The 13,352-nt window shown below is 39.0% G+C and overlaps 1 protein-coding gene across 2 annotated transcripts in view; it reads left to right on the top strand.

Annotated features, from left to right (window-relative positions):
* TAOK1 (TAO kinase 1) overlaps positions 1-13,352 on the top strand; it is a 74,190-nt gene that overhangs the window by 37,146 nt on the left and 23,692 nt on the right. For both annotated transcript variants that reach the window (XM_075771665.1, XM_075771666.1), the window contains exons 4-11: positions 2,585-2,686; positions 3,999-4,044; positions 4,951-5,047; positions 5,834-5,947; positions 6,714-6,805; positions 9,318-9,411; positions 10,807-10,888; positions 12,854-13,021. In XM_075771665.1, coding sequence (XP_075627780.1) covers positions 2,585-2,686; positions 3,999-4,044; positions 4,951-5,047; positions 5,834-5,947; positions 6,714-6,805; positions 9,318-9,411; positions 10,807-10,888; positions 12,854-13,021 — 795 coding nt within the window. The remainder of the gene's footprint in view (positions 1-2,584; positions 2,687-3,998; positions 4,045-4,950; positions 5,048-5,833; positions 5,948-6,713; positions 6,806-9,317; positions 9,412-10,806; positions 10,889-12,853; positions 13,022-13,352) is intronic.

Here is a 13,352-nt window from a genome sequence, read left to right as displayed (position 1 = left end):
TTTTCAAATAACCATGATGTTTGCTGGACAAAGGAATAATAGCAGTGGGTGCAGTAGTGAACAATTCAGAGGGAATTTTGCTTGTACGAAGTAGTAAGGCAGAATGCATCCTTCCCTGGAATGACTGTGCTGATGAGGAGCTAAAACAAAAGCAAACCAGCAGTGAATGAATGAGTGTGAAAATCTGAACAGCAAGATAATTACGGAAGAACTGCCAGAGCGAGGGATTAAGGCAGTCTTTGCAGAGAGGTCTGTAAAAGTAGGCCTCTGAGATTTAAACGTTAAGTGTTTTCATGGCCACCCCAGATGTGTGTTTTTTCCCTAGGACGCTTAACAGAGATAATTGATTTTATACTTGAAATGTTTAAGTGCTAATACAGATTCTTGAAAAGCCCAACATGACATGAACAGCTCATTTGGTATTATTTCTGGTAAACGGCATCTATCAAATCATGCCATGATTTTTCAACAGAAGTATTTATTGTAACCATGTTGTTCAAGGCATTTCCAGTTCCCTCCCTCCATTCTTTATATTCCTGTCTTAGAAGCAGTCTTGCTCCAATGAGTTTGACTAACAACTCGTTGCTTTCTGTGCCTGCCTTTTGTGTATTGATCATCTGCGCTGCAGTGGGGTGAACTATTCCTTCCTTTCTGTGTGTATGTATCTGTGTAGGAGGTAGAGGTGGCAGTGTCTCTCCAGCAGTCCTGAATTCGAGCTTCATAGTTAAATTTGCTGTGCATGTTTCTATTTTGTCACTGCGGTGACTTGTTTAACTGTGTACTGATGAAAGAATAATTTGTACTTACTACTTGTCCTACTGTTTTAATTACTGTGAGCTATAAATACTCTATTCACATGAATGAAACAAACTGTGCATGCTTCAGAAATAGCTTTTGTTTGTCTTCAATGCTTATGTTTCTTTATTTTGAAGAAAGTAATAAGACCAGGATTAAAACACTTTCCATTTTACTTCTATATTTATTTGGTTTGTTCAGGAGTTTGCTAGAGTTATGATCTAGCCTATGTAAATAAAATTGATTAAGGGCATTCTGGTATCATTTATATTTACTTTGGTTTCATAAAAAGATTTTATCATTGGTGGGAACAATTATTCTCTAAAGTAAGGACATTTTATTCTAAAAACAAGTTTAAAACTTTTGAAATATGTAGTACTGTGCCCTTAATGCGATCTCTGAGCTTTATTTTTTACGCAGGAAATCACGAATACATCTTGAGTAATATATCACCTCTCTCTTCCCAGTATAGAAGTTTAGTGTGGTGCATTCTTGGTTTGGCTTTTATTGCTTAGTACCTCAAAGCCTTTGAGGCTAAAGGTAAAAAGGAACTAAGTCGTTCTTGTACTGGAATGAGGGTGTCGGTGAGAGAGTTCACGTTGGTATAGCTGTGTTAATGTCATTCTCACAAAGTCTCTGGCGTTAAGAAATGCTTAGTCAAGAAGCTCCCTCGGTTGTGGCTACCATGTTCCCTGGTTTCATTTGTTTCTCTAACCATAATTTTTTTATTGAGGAGGATTTGGGTTTTTGTACATGGTTTCCAAAGCATTTGGGTATATGGGACCTCTGTCCATCTGTGAACCCTGGTAACAGGACCTGGAAAACAGCTTTTCAGCCTGTTGGTGTTGGGTGGTTTCTCTACATCTGATGAACTTCAGAACTGATACTCTTTCTCAAAAACACTTTTGGTGTCAACACTGCCATGTTGATGTCTGCATACTTAAATGGTTTCAGCTACTGCATCAGTTTTTGAAAAATCTTTTCCGGTGGTTGTAGTTTTGCTGTTGCACTTAAAAGTTTTTGCCTTTCTCGCCGGAGGAGGTGTGGATGTGCAGCAAATGGGAGGACTTGGTGATTTCCTCCAAGAGAGTAATGGCAGTGTCTAGACACACATTAGAAAATGACATTTTGGCCTCTTCTGTACTTAAAAGTTGCACTGACAGAGCCCCCCTTGTTATAAACCTGGGTTTTGTTTTATCTGTTTGTTCTTCTACTCCTGCAGAACCATTCCCGTATCTAGTAGGTAACTCATTTTATAATGGAGAAGTGTTACCAAGAATGTAGTCAGATATTTGTCGGCTGATAAATGGAGCCTCATCCAGTGTAGTGTAGTTACTAGTAGGGACAGATCTTTATATCTACGAGAATTAAGCAAGAGACAGCTGATCCTGCTGAAGGACATTTATCATCCACATCTCTTTCAGGTTGGGATGTATGTTTGATTTGACAACAGAAATGGTATCCCTTAAAAAAGGATTGCTGCTTTTTTGAGGTCTTGCTCAAATATTTAGTGTTTACTAGTATATCCTATACATACACATAAAAAATTACATTGATGAGAGATCCTTTAGACCCTTCCTATACAGCCTGAACGATCAACTTCTTATTTTGTAGATATCTTGAGGAGTTAAGCAGTGAATGTCATAATGTTGATGTAGATTTATTCTGATCTGCAACCTTAAGATGGTTTTGCCTCTTAAAATAATTAAATGACATACTAACTTAACAACAACAACAACAAAAAGGTAACAGTTTTGTAAAGTCTTTCTATTCCTTTTATTTTCTACAGAAATGGCAGGATATTATTAAGGAAGTCAAGTTCCTCCAAAGAATAAAACACCCTAACAGTATAGAATACAAAGGCTGCTATTTGCGGGAGCATACAGCATGGGTAAGCATCTGCTGCACTCTGCATTTCTTGTGCCTTGGTTAAGGGCGCTTTAAATCTCCAGCTGGCTTTCAAGAGGTACCTGAACACTTGCATTACGCAGACTCAGATGAGAATAGCCAAGGACCTTACAGATGCTCAGCAAACCTGAATGTAGTTTTTGGAAACAAGATTTAGGGAATTTCTCCCTTTCACTTGCAGAGTAAGGTGATTGTGCTGTTGTTCTAGTGTATTTAGCTTGATGGACTAAGTATTTGAAATAATAATTGGTGGTGGGGAGCAACAACAAATTTCTGCATCACTTTTCTTGCTCTAAGGAAAGGTGAGAATTTCACTTTACTGCCTGGGAAGCCAGTACCGCAACTTTATTAGATACTTGCAGGTCACTTAACGATGGTTTGGTGTGTCACTGAGTATTAATGGGTCAGTACTTTACAGGCTGACTGAATGTGTTCCAGAAGTAAGTGCTCAGTTGTATTTAATGGAATTGGTTAGAAATCCTACTGATAATAGTACTTAAAGTATATTTAGAGTTGTTAGTATTGCTATTATTTAACTAAATTCTTCTGTTGGGTATTGTTTACTTCTGTTGTCATTTTTGTGTGTGTGTTCAGGTGACAAAACCAACTAGCTGATTTTTATCTCTGTCAACTCCTAATTAATTTAATACATTTGATTTATTAGGGTTATTTGAGTTTGTGTGCCTTAAAAAGGAGTAGGTGTGATTGGCTATGCCGAGGAAGCATTTTGTCAAACAAAAAGTGTGATGTAGCACCTCTCATTGACAAAATTTGTAGTATGATGTACTAAATAAATCATATTGTTGAACAAATAGTTTAAATTGTAAGTACTGTTCATATGTTAGTGTCAACTTGTAGGACAAAATTTTAGGGTGGTTTTTTTTTTTTTAAATCTGACTGGGACTAAATCTTAAGTAAATCCCTAAATAGCCCTTTAATACTCTGATAAGCTTGTTAAGTGCAATTTAACGTTCCTGTTAAGTACGTGCATATACAATATGTAATACAATACATAACTGGTTATGAATATATACTTTTGCCTTCCTGACAAGTTTTGTCGCTTGGCACCTTACGGAGGAGGGCTGTGCTAACTCGTTAGAGCTGTCCTGGCGGGGGGGGGGCTCAATGTGACAGTACTGGGAAGAGGCTTATGTTACAAACAGTATTTGTTTTGTTGTAGCAGTCTGTGTTGTGTGCACCAGTGGTTACTTCTGGATTGCTCCATAGAAATCTAGAAAACATGCATTTACTATTAGAGATTTTTCTAAGAACTATTTTGATTTCTTCCCATACAGCTTGTTATGGAATATTGTTTAGGATCAGCATCAGACTTACTAGAAGGTATGTCATGCATGTTTATTTGGTTGAAAGTCAGAAGTATAGTACTGAAGTAGAAGGTTACAGCATCACAGAATTGTCCTTGAGTATATAGTTTTATTTGGGGGCAGAGTTGTGTGTGAAGAGTTGCAGTTTTTTGAATTCTTGCATGGCTGTAATGGTTTTTCTGTGGAATATCGGCTTTTCTAGGTGCCTAGTTTCTCCTTGGTTCATAATAGTTTAAAATTGTCAGTCAGCTATTTATTTTCTTCTGAGTTTTAGGTTCTCCTGTCATGACAGTTCAAGATTTATTTCTGAAAACCCTTGCTGTTGATCCTGAAGCTTACTAACAACTGTAGGCCTGTTGACTAAAATAGCACTGCAGCAGTATTAGGGTTTTGCTTGATGAGGTCTTTTGTTAAATGGTCATTTTTCTATCAGGCTTCTTGAAGTGAACTTTCTTTGAAGATATATGTGTGGCCAGTAAGTTGTTCATCTCCTTTCCTTGCCAGAAGCATTTCAGGACAAAAGGCTGAGCTGCCGGAGAGTCATCTGTATTGCAGTTTATTTATTCATGTGTGAATTGTTGTAGAACTCTAGGGTTTGGGATACAGCTTTGTTCGTGGAAAATTGCATGTTGAGTCTCCAATAGGTATTTGGGAGATTGGTCACAGAACTGACAGGAATATAGTTTATGGTTGCAAAGTAGTTTCTTTTTGATAGTAAATAGCTGCTGTTAGAAGATCACATCTGATTATAGAATGTACTTTACGCTGTGAACTATTTTAACATTTGCTTCTCATACGGAACCTAGTAAAAATGAAGTTTTAGGATTTTGTCTCTGGTTACATTGTTAACAGTACTCACTTGCATGCTGCAAACTGCATTGTTTTCTTTAATATTGAATTTCAAATAAATTCTTTCCTTAAGTTCATAAAAAGCCATTGCAAGAAGTGGAAATAGCAGCAATTACCCATGGTGCTCTCCAGGGATTAGCATACTTGCATTCTCACAATATGATCCATAGGTAAGTGGTTATACTTTTGCTGTCTCACACACTTACAGGTAATTTACTTTGTTGATTGTATCCCCTTCATCCCAAATTTAATACTTGTAAGCAAAGATTTTCTTTTTGCAGAGTCCGTATGCTCCCAAACTAGTGATTTACAGTAGTCAGATACATTGCTTTCGCGTATCTCGTGCACTGTCTCTTACAGCTGGTGTTCATAATTTCTGCTGAATTGCTTTGAATCTGCTAAACTTTTCAATATTTGATACGATGTTGATTGTTCCCTGAAGCAGTGAATAGCAAGGCAGGCTGAGTTCACCTAAACAGCTTGTAGCCAACTGTGAGGCAAAGCTTGCTGGGGCAGGGGGGAGTGCTAATACTTGAAAAAATAAGTTTTACATGAACACACATGGTTGAGAAGCACCCAGTAAGTATGGGATGCAAATGTTCTTTGTGTTTGAAGTACCTGCTGCATTTTAGTGAGATGAAGGGTTTGAATAGTTACATTACTAGGACTTTCTGAAAAACATTTATAAAGGACATAGTTGTTCAGAAGGTTTTGCTGAACTGTGTGTGAAGCTTATCCAGGTGTGCCATTTTAAGTTGATTTTTAAGGCAAACTAGATTCTGAGATCAAGGGCCATGTTAAGCTATTAACCTAAAGGTTAAAGATTTTGTATTTGGAGGAAATGAGAGTATTCTGCAGCTTGAACATGTGAATACCAGTGTGTTTTGTAGGCTGTGCTATAGAAGGTTTTCTCCTTTTGGAGAGGAATAATACTGACATTTGTATTCTATAACCAGAGATATCAAGGCAGGAAACATCCTGCTGACAGAGCCAGGACAGGTGAAACTTGCTGACTTTGGGTCTGCTTCCATAGCATCTCCTGCCAACTCATTTGTGGGGACGCCATATTGGTAAGCCAAGAGTTGTACGCATTTCTCGCTTTGTGAAGTAAAAGGATCGTTTATTGGGTATTTAATATATTTGGGCTTTATTGGAGCTAGCTTTGTAATTTTCTGGTTGTGGTAGTGATAAAATGTATTTTGCAAATAAAGATTAAATAGTAGTTAGGCTCTGACTTGAAGAAATTGTGAATCCTTGTATTTGTAGTTCACAACAAGTAATAAAAATATTTTGTTGTTCTACCTACCCTGACTTTAAGTGGTAGAGGTGGGATTGAATCATCTGTAATATATTTTAATCACTCCCCCCAGTGGTTTTAACAGTTCGTATGTTCTTACCGCGTCTGGTTGTTGAAATAACTGAAGTGTTTTTTCTTTCATAGGAAAGGCCAGGTTCATTGAACAAACCCCTTTGCAGATCCCTTGTATGCTTTTGATCTCTTACACCTAATCTGTGGTGTTTACACAACTGCATGCTATAATTATTTCACTAGAGCTGGCCAGCCAGCTAAACTATTGGAAATGTGGGAGGGTGAGGAGGTGCTGATACTCGTAACTGGAGAGCTGGGCAAAGCACAGGAGAACATCGCACAGTCTCTGTATAGGCTTGTACTAGTGTGGGTGCCTGGTCTTTGTTCCCATTATCATGCCCGAGACCTTGGGGAGTGATTTATTTATGGTAGCTGAAATCAGTGAAACAGCCTGTTTCGTTGAAATACTGATGATGATAATGTGTTCCATTGCCCAGAATTTTATGAGCACTGATTTCCTATTTTAGGATGGCCCCAGAAGTGATTTTAGCCATGGATGAAGGGCAGTATGATGGCAAAGTAGATGTTTGGTCTCTTGGAATTACCTGTATTGAGTTAGGTAAGTTATTTTCTTTTGAAAAATTACAAAATGAAGTTATTTAATACCAAATTACAGTGTGGAAGATTGATGCTTCCTTCCTTGTCCTGGTTTCTGGTGAATTTTAGGGAAAAGAGCTAAATGTACTCTCTAGAATTCAAGACCAAGTCTCCAATTTGATGTTTATTGAACTGGTGTTTTCATTACTCAAAGAAAGAGAGTTATATAGACAAAGAAAATAGCCAAGCTGTATCACTAAAGGTGTTCACGTTCTGTGGAAGAGGCCATTAGCTTTTGAACTGAAAAACTGTTTGCTGAACAGCTTTAGAAATGAAACCATTGAAAGTGCCAATGTAAAAATATATTTAGCGGTATAAGTTGATATTGTTTGCATGAAAACTTACAGTATATTAATGAGTCCTGCAGTAACGATATTTGGGATAAATGGACAGCTTCAAACCTGTATACAGTGTATGTCGTCACTTCTGAATAGATTTGGCTGGAAAATATAGTTAAAAAAAAAAAAAAGAATAATCCAGTTTTGAAGTGGTAACCTTATAAATCAAACCTAGAAGAAATGATGGCACTGCCATTACAACAGAGTCCTTAAAGCAGAATGTCAGTTTAAAAGGACTGTGTTCTTAATGGCATTCTGTTTAAATTTAATTGTGTAGTATTTTCTTGGAATAAAAATACACTCACTGAAGCACACCACCATGCACAGCACTGCTCAGATTTTAGTCAGCATCCAGCCCTCTAGAAGCACTTAGCTGTAAGTTTTTCTCGGGATGGTTGTTGCACCTGAGGCTGTCCTACCATCCTTGTCAGATCTCATTGCTCATACTCCAAACCGACCTCGGTGGAGGAGCAGCCCGGCCGGGCGGTGAGAGCTCTCAGGAACACACTAATCCATGTGAACTGCACAGTTTAGCTAAAAATGCCATCTGGCATTCCAAACTGTCAACTTCATTTTCTTCCGGGACGTGAAATAGATTCTTTCTTCAGCACAGAGAATTTTTTTTTTTGGTTGCCAATATAAAGCAAGTTGAAGGGGTGTGACTGTCATGACAGAATCCTGCTCCGAGTGGAGTAAGGAGACTTGGCTGGCTGCAGCGCTCCAGGAATGCAGTGAGCTCATGGCCACCACGCCCCCGGGCGCCTTCCTGCACGCTGCGTTTTTGCAAGATGAAGCGTTGGGCTTCGTCTGTGGCTTCTAGCGTGGTGGGAGGTGAGACTAGGTCAGGACGGTAGAGCATTGGAGGCTGGGTCGGTGTGGTTATCTCGTTTGCCTTGGTTTTGAATAAGCATGGGAAGAAGGCAAAAAATGAGGCATCTAGTCATCTTCTCAGTTACTTAGTTACTTAGTCTTAGAAATTGGCCCTCATTGAGGGCTCAGTTTCAGTGTTTCCTGAAGATTTCTATTTTATGCAGGTGAGTAGAGAGGGGGGGGAAAAACTAGGGAGAACAGTCAGTTAAAATAGTTGAATGGATAATCAGTCTGATCCTCCATAGCAGCAACTAGTTATCTGACAGGTTAGAGAAGGTAAAGTACTACATTTGAGGAAAGGCTTAACTCCTCAGTTTACCTGTTCTGAGGAATTTGTAGGGCTTAGTCCATCCTCTGACAGCAATAAGTTAACCAAGATCTCTGATACATAGTTTACTGCTACTATTCAACTCAAAATTGAAAAGCAGAATTAAAAAAACAGGGTTATTTCCCCCCCCCTTTTTTCCTTTTTTTCCTTTTTTTTTTTCCCCCCTCAGTAAGTAAGTTTTCTGTTGCATTTTCACTAGCGTAGAAACATCCTCATGGCCTGACCAGCGTCTCTGGAATGTTTATGGCAAGGCTGAGCTTTATAGGTTTACCCCATAAACATTCTGATGAAGCTTCAATTTTGTTGTTACAGTGAGATCATCTCCTTCCTCATTAAGCTTTCATGCTGTGTCAGTCTATAAGAGTAACACAAGCTTGAAAGAGAGAAGAGCCAAAGAGAATGCAACTCCCAAAATAGTATAAAGAGTTGGCCTGTTACTGACTTCCTGCCCATGTGCTTAGTCAGTTAAGTGTGATTTGATGGTTCTTGTAACCAGCTTTTTCGTCATCACTGCTGTCCTACTAGAATTAAATATTTGTTAGCTTTTTAGCAACTGTAGCTTAAAAAAAAAGGGGGGTTATGAAATGAAGAATGCTTAGTGGCTAAACACTTGAGTGTAGAGGTTACTGTTAACTTACTCCTGTTTTAGTACATTAAAATGAGTCAGAGAACTCAACTATGATAAACCACGTAATTTAAAAGCTTGAGAGGACAAGGCATTTGATCTTCAAAGTGCTTTCATCTTCTGCAATGGTATAGGATGTGTGCCAACATATCTGTCTGATTGCAGGGTAGGGTTGGTTTGGGGTTCCATGTTCAGGCAATAGTGATTCTGCTGATGTGGTTTTCTTTTTAAAGGGATGTAAAATTAAAAAAAAAAAAAGAGCAAAAACATGAGACTATCTCCCTATATAAAAATTATTTTCTTTTGTGTGTAGCGGAAAGGAAGCCTCCTTTGTTTAATATGAACGCAATGAGTGCCTTATATCACATAGCGCAGAATGAATCCCCTACACTACAGTCTAATGAATGGTGAGTATTGCTGAGGGAGGAATGTTGTAGGGAATTGCTGTAAATGGAGTGCTTTGTCATGCTGAGTTCTTGAAATGGCTGGGTTCCTATTGGGAGGATGTGAGCTGGAAGGTTCTTAGTAGGTTCACTATACGTTTTATATCCAAAATTGACCAGTTACTAAATATGCATTTTAGACTCTAGTAGAAACAGGACATGCTGCTGGAAGAACATCAGATCCTGTAAAATATTCAGTTCATGGGTCAGTAAACTTTTGAAGCTCCCAGGCTAGCCAAAAATGTGGGTTTTAGTGTTTTTTTTTTAATCACAGACCACACTGTCAATTCCTAAATCTTGTTTTGTTGAAGTATGGCTTTGCAAGATGAAGACGCTGCTTGTATGTGGCAAGTGTCTGTTACATAAACTTCAGAAGGATAAAGCACAGTAGTAACGTTTTGTGCTTCCCAGCCTCAACAACTGTCTTTTGAAACAGCAAACACAGTAAACTAATTTCAACAGTTAAAAACTTCCTAATTATGTTTTTTCTGAGCCATGGTCCTAGGCCTCTAACATAGTACGTTGTACCTTATTTTTAGAAATTTTTTCTACGTCTGAGATTCTCTGGTTAGGTTATTTCACACCCTGGTGCCTGACAAAACATTCAACTCATTTTATGCATTTTTCTGACCAAAAAATGCAATAATTTAATTTACTGAAAAATTGCAGTAGCAAAATCCCCCATTATGTGATGGGGGGGGAGAAAAGAAATAAAACCTGTACAACTGATGTGTCGCTGTTTTCAGGGTATAATCCTACCCTTCTGAAAACCTGCGTTCAGAGAAAGAAAGGGCACAATACAGAATTTTGCCTTACAGAAGGAGAGAAGTTACTAAACAAATCATGACTTTTAAGTCTTACTTGTGACAGATTGCACAATAACATAGAAGTTGTGTCTGAGGGGCCAAAGGCATTTCAGGAATTGTGCGTTAATACGGTTTGCGGATGAAACACTTGCGCACAGAGGTGGAACAGGGCAGGGGCTCTGATCAGAGCTTCAAGAGTTTGTACAATATAGAATTTGTCAGGATTGATGTTCACACTGAGATATGTGGGTGTCCACCTTTTTACAGAACTTTCCTTCCTCTTGAATTGCCCCATATTTTTGCATTCTTAGGCTGAAACATTTTGTCTGGAAGCTGAGGTTGAAGGGATCTACCTACTAATAGTGGTGGGCTTTGGCTTGACTGGAGATGTCAGAGGCTGTAGTATGAAGTACTGGGTCTGTGTGGTTCCTCCCCACTCTTTCTACTAGCAGTGCCCAAATGTGAATGTCTTGATTCTTTAATGAGCTTTGAAAATTAAACTGGGTAGTTAACTCAGATGTATGTTTGGTTTTTTCCACTTTCCTTGCCGCAGGTCTGATTATTTTCGAAACTTCGTAGATTCTTGCCTCCAGAAAATTCCTCAAGACAGGCCTACATCAGAGGAGCTTCTGAAGGTTGGCTTGCTTGTCCTTTTTGTTTTCTACATGATATTAAAAAGGAGCAGCGTCCTGAGACGCTCTTTCCGTCTCGCCTACCGTACTAGGTTATGGTTAACGATGGGCTCTCTGCCCGTTATCCCTAACACCTTTGAGCTGAGGGTGCTGTGGAGTGTACGGAGCTGGCAGTCCTGGCTTTACTGCCCCTCTGCAGTGTCTCAGGCAGTTCTCGGTGACTCTCCAAGCCAGCCTTGTTCTTATCAAAAAAAAGGACGCCCCAGCAAGTGACACTTGTTGAGAATTTCAGTTTCTTAAGCTCAGTCTATTCTTCCAGTGATTATAATTAATCCTGACAGAGCTGCCATGCATTAGTTTACAAATACCTTTTGTTACTTCCCTCTTTATTCTATGCTAAAGACTTTTTATCCTCTCCATCACCTATGTGCTTTACACTTAGAACTGAAATTTGCTGTTCTAATAGTATCACTGGGGAAAATGGGCAGAGGAAAGCAGTTTTCCTTCCCCATACTTTTCTTTGACATGAATAAGCCTCAGCCATCTGCAGGTTTTCTCTGGCTTTATTTCTTAGCCTTTTTTTTTTCTTTTTTCTTTTTCTCTTCATTTGTGCTCCTGTATGCTGCATGCACTTGATTTTTCCTTGCTCTAGTCTGGAAACAAAGCCAATGTGGTAGATTGTTGCAAAAAGCTGACGTGTTTCTAAGTGAACGCAACTTTCATAGAAGTTAGGTGTTAGAGCTGCTTTATTGTAAGTGTGACTTTGATGGATTTCCTTTGTGGCATCAGGTGGCATTCAGAATTTTGCTAACTTGTCGTTCTCTTTACAGTGCTCATTGACATTATTTTGGGGGATTTTTATCCCAGCCATGTTTGTGCTAAACAGCAATTTTACAAAATTTGGCATTACTGGGAAATGGATGCTATTTATGAAGGTTTTATCATCACCTTTTTGCATGTTTTTACTTAAATGGTTCTGAGGACTTTTGCCTCTTTAAAAACTGTGTACTCAGAAAGTAAATGCAATTATCCAGTAAAGGTTTCGGTGTGGGTGTGTAGTCCTGCCATTTCAGAATTCTGCAGATTGGTTTTATTTTGAGCAATGCACTGCAATTAAAGAGAACATTGATGGAAATGAAACGTTTGTGAATGTATTCCTTCCATATCTATAGTCTGAAACAGCTGCATACCACTTCACAGGGACAGGTAGGGAATGTGACACGTTGGAAATGGCAATGCAGTTCTCCTAAGGAATAAAATGAAACTAGCGGTGATGTTAATAATGACTCATGCTTGCACAGCACATTTCATCTGGAGGCTGCAAAAGCTGCTTCTGACATACATAGACAGGACTTGTTTCACCTATTGGCAAAATGTAGCCACCTTTGCAGTGAAATGCAGTGCGTGTTTCCCAAAAAAGAGCATAACATGGTTAACTGTTCTAGGACCGGGCTTGAAGGTTCACAGCCTATTTTATGACTCAGAGCTGCATGCCTGAATATTTGATCCTCAGGCTTTTCTAAACAAGGAAAAGGGTTTTATAGTGAGAGTTAGCTGATGAGTTAATTAGCATTTGGTTAGAGATACGTAACCAGACTAACACCTTTAGCATTTGTATGTTATTTGTTGCTCTTCCCCCTCTAAACCACAAGTAGATAACGTCTCTAAATACCCCAGCATCCAAGGAAGTCTAGGTTTAAACCAAGCCCATTTTCATGGTATGTGAAATACCATTTCTGGTTTTTTTTACATCTTTACTTTTTGGTGGATGTCTCCCATCAGAAAGCAATCATTCTGAACTCTATCTGGATCACAAAGTCTAAAAATAGTCCCAGTGTAAGCTGTGAAGGTGTTCTCCTCCTGTGCAGGGAAGAGGGCTAACAAACCCAATTAGAGCTCATAATTTTATCCTCAAAGCATGTGCGCTGGAGGCATGAGAGGTCACTCACCTATTTGTGTGTTCTACAGCATATGTTTGTTCTTCGGGAGCGGCCTGAAACAGTGTTAATAGACTTGATTCAGAGAACAAAGGATGCAGTGAGAGAACTGGACAACCTGCAGTATCGTAAAATGAAGAAGCTCCTCTTCCAGGAGGCGCACAATGGCCCCGCAGTCGAAACACAGGAGGAGGAGGAGGTGAGAGAAACTTTGGATTTCATCACTGAAGCAGAGAACGATGCTGTGATTTAAATAAGCACATTGCTAAACCGAATGGAGGCTGTTTACACACCTGGCTGTAAACTCTGTCTTCCTCTCTGTGCTTGGAATAACACTACCTCAAGGCACAAACAAGGACAAACATGGTAGATGCCTAGTGCTGGCAAGAAGCTGTGCCATGTGTTCATGCTTGAACAGCTAGCTTCCAGTTCTGTAAATCCTAGCTTTCTTTGCCTGTTTATAAGGCTTCATGAGGACTCTTTCAACAGTTATCCTCTGTTTTGACCATATATACAAGGCCCCTGACAGT

Source organism: Balearica regulorum, chromosome 19 (genome assembly GCF_011004875.1).
Source record: "Balearica regulorum gibbericeps isolate bBalReg1 chromosome 19, bBalReg1.pri, whole genome shotgun sequence".
Lineage (NCBI taxonomy): Eukaryota > Metazoa > Chordata > Aves > Gruiformes > Gruidae > Balearica > Balearica regulorum.
Note: the sequence above shows the minus strand (reverse complement) of the source record. Positions and strands in the feature narration are given on the sequence as shown.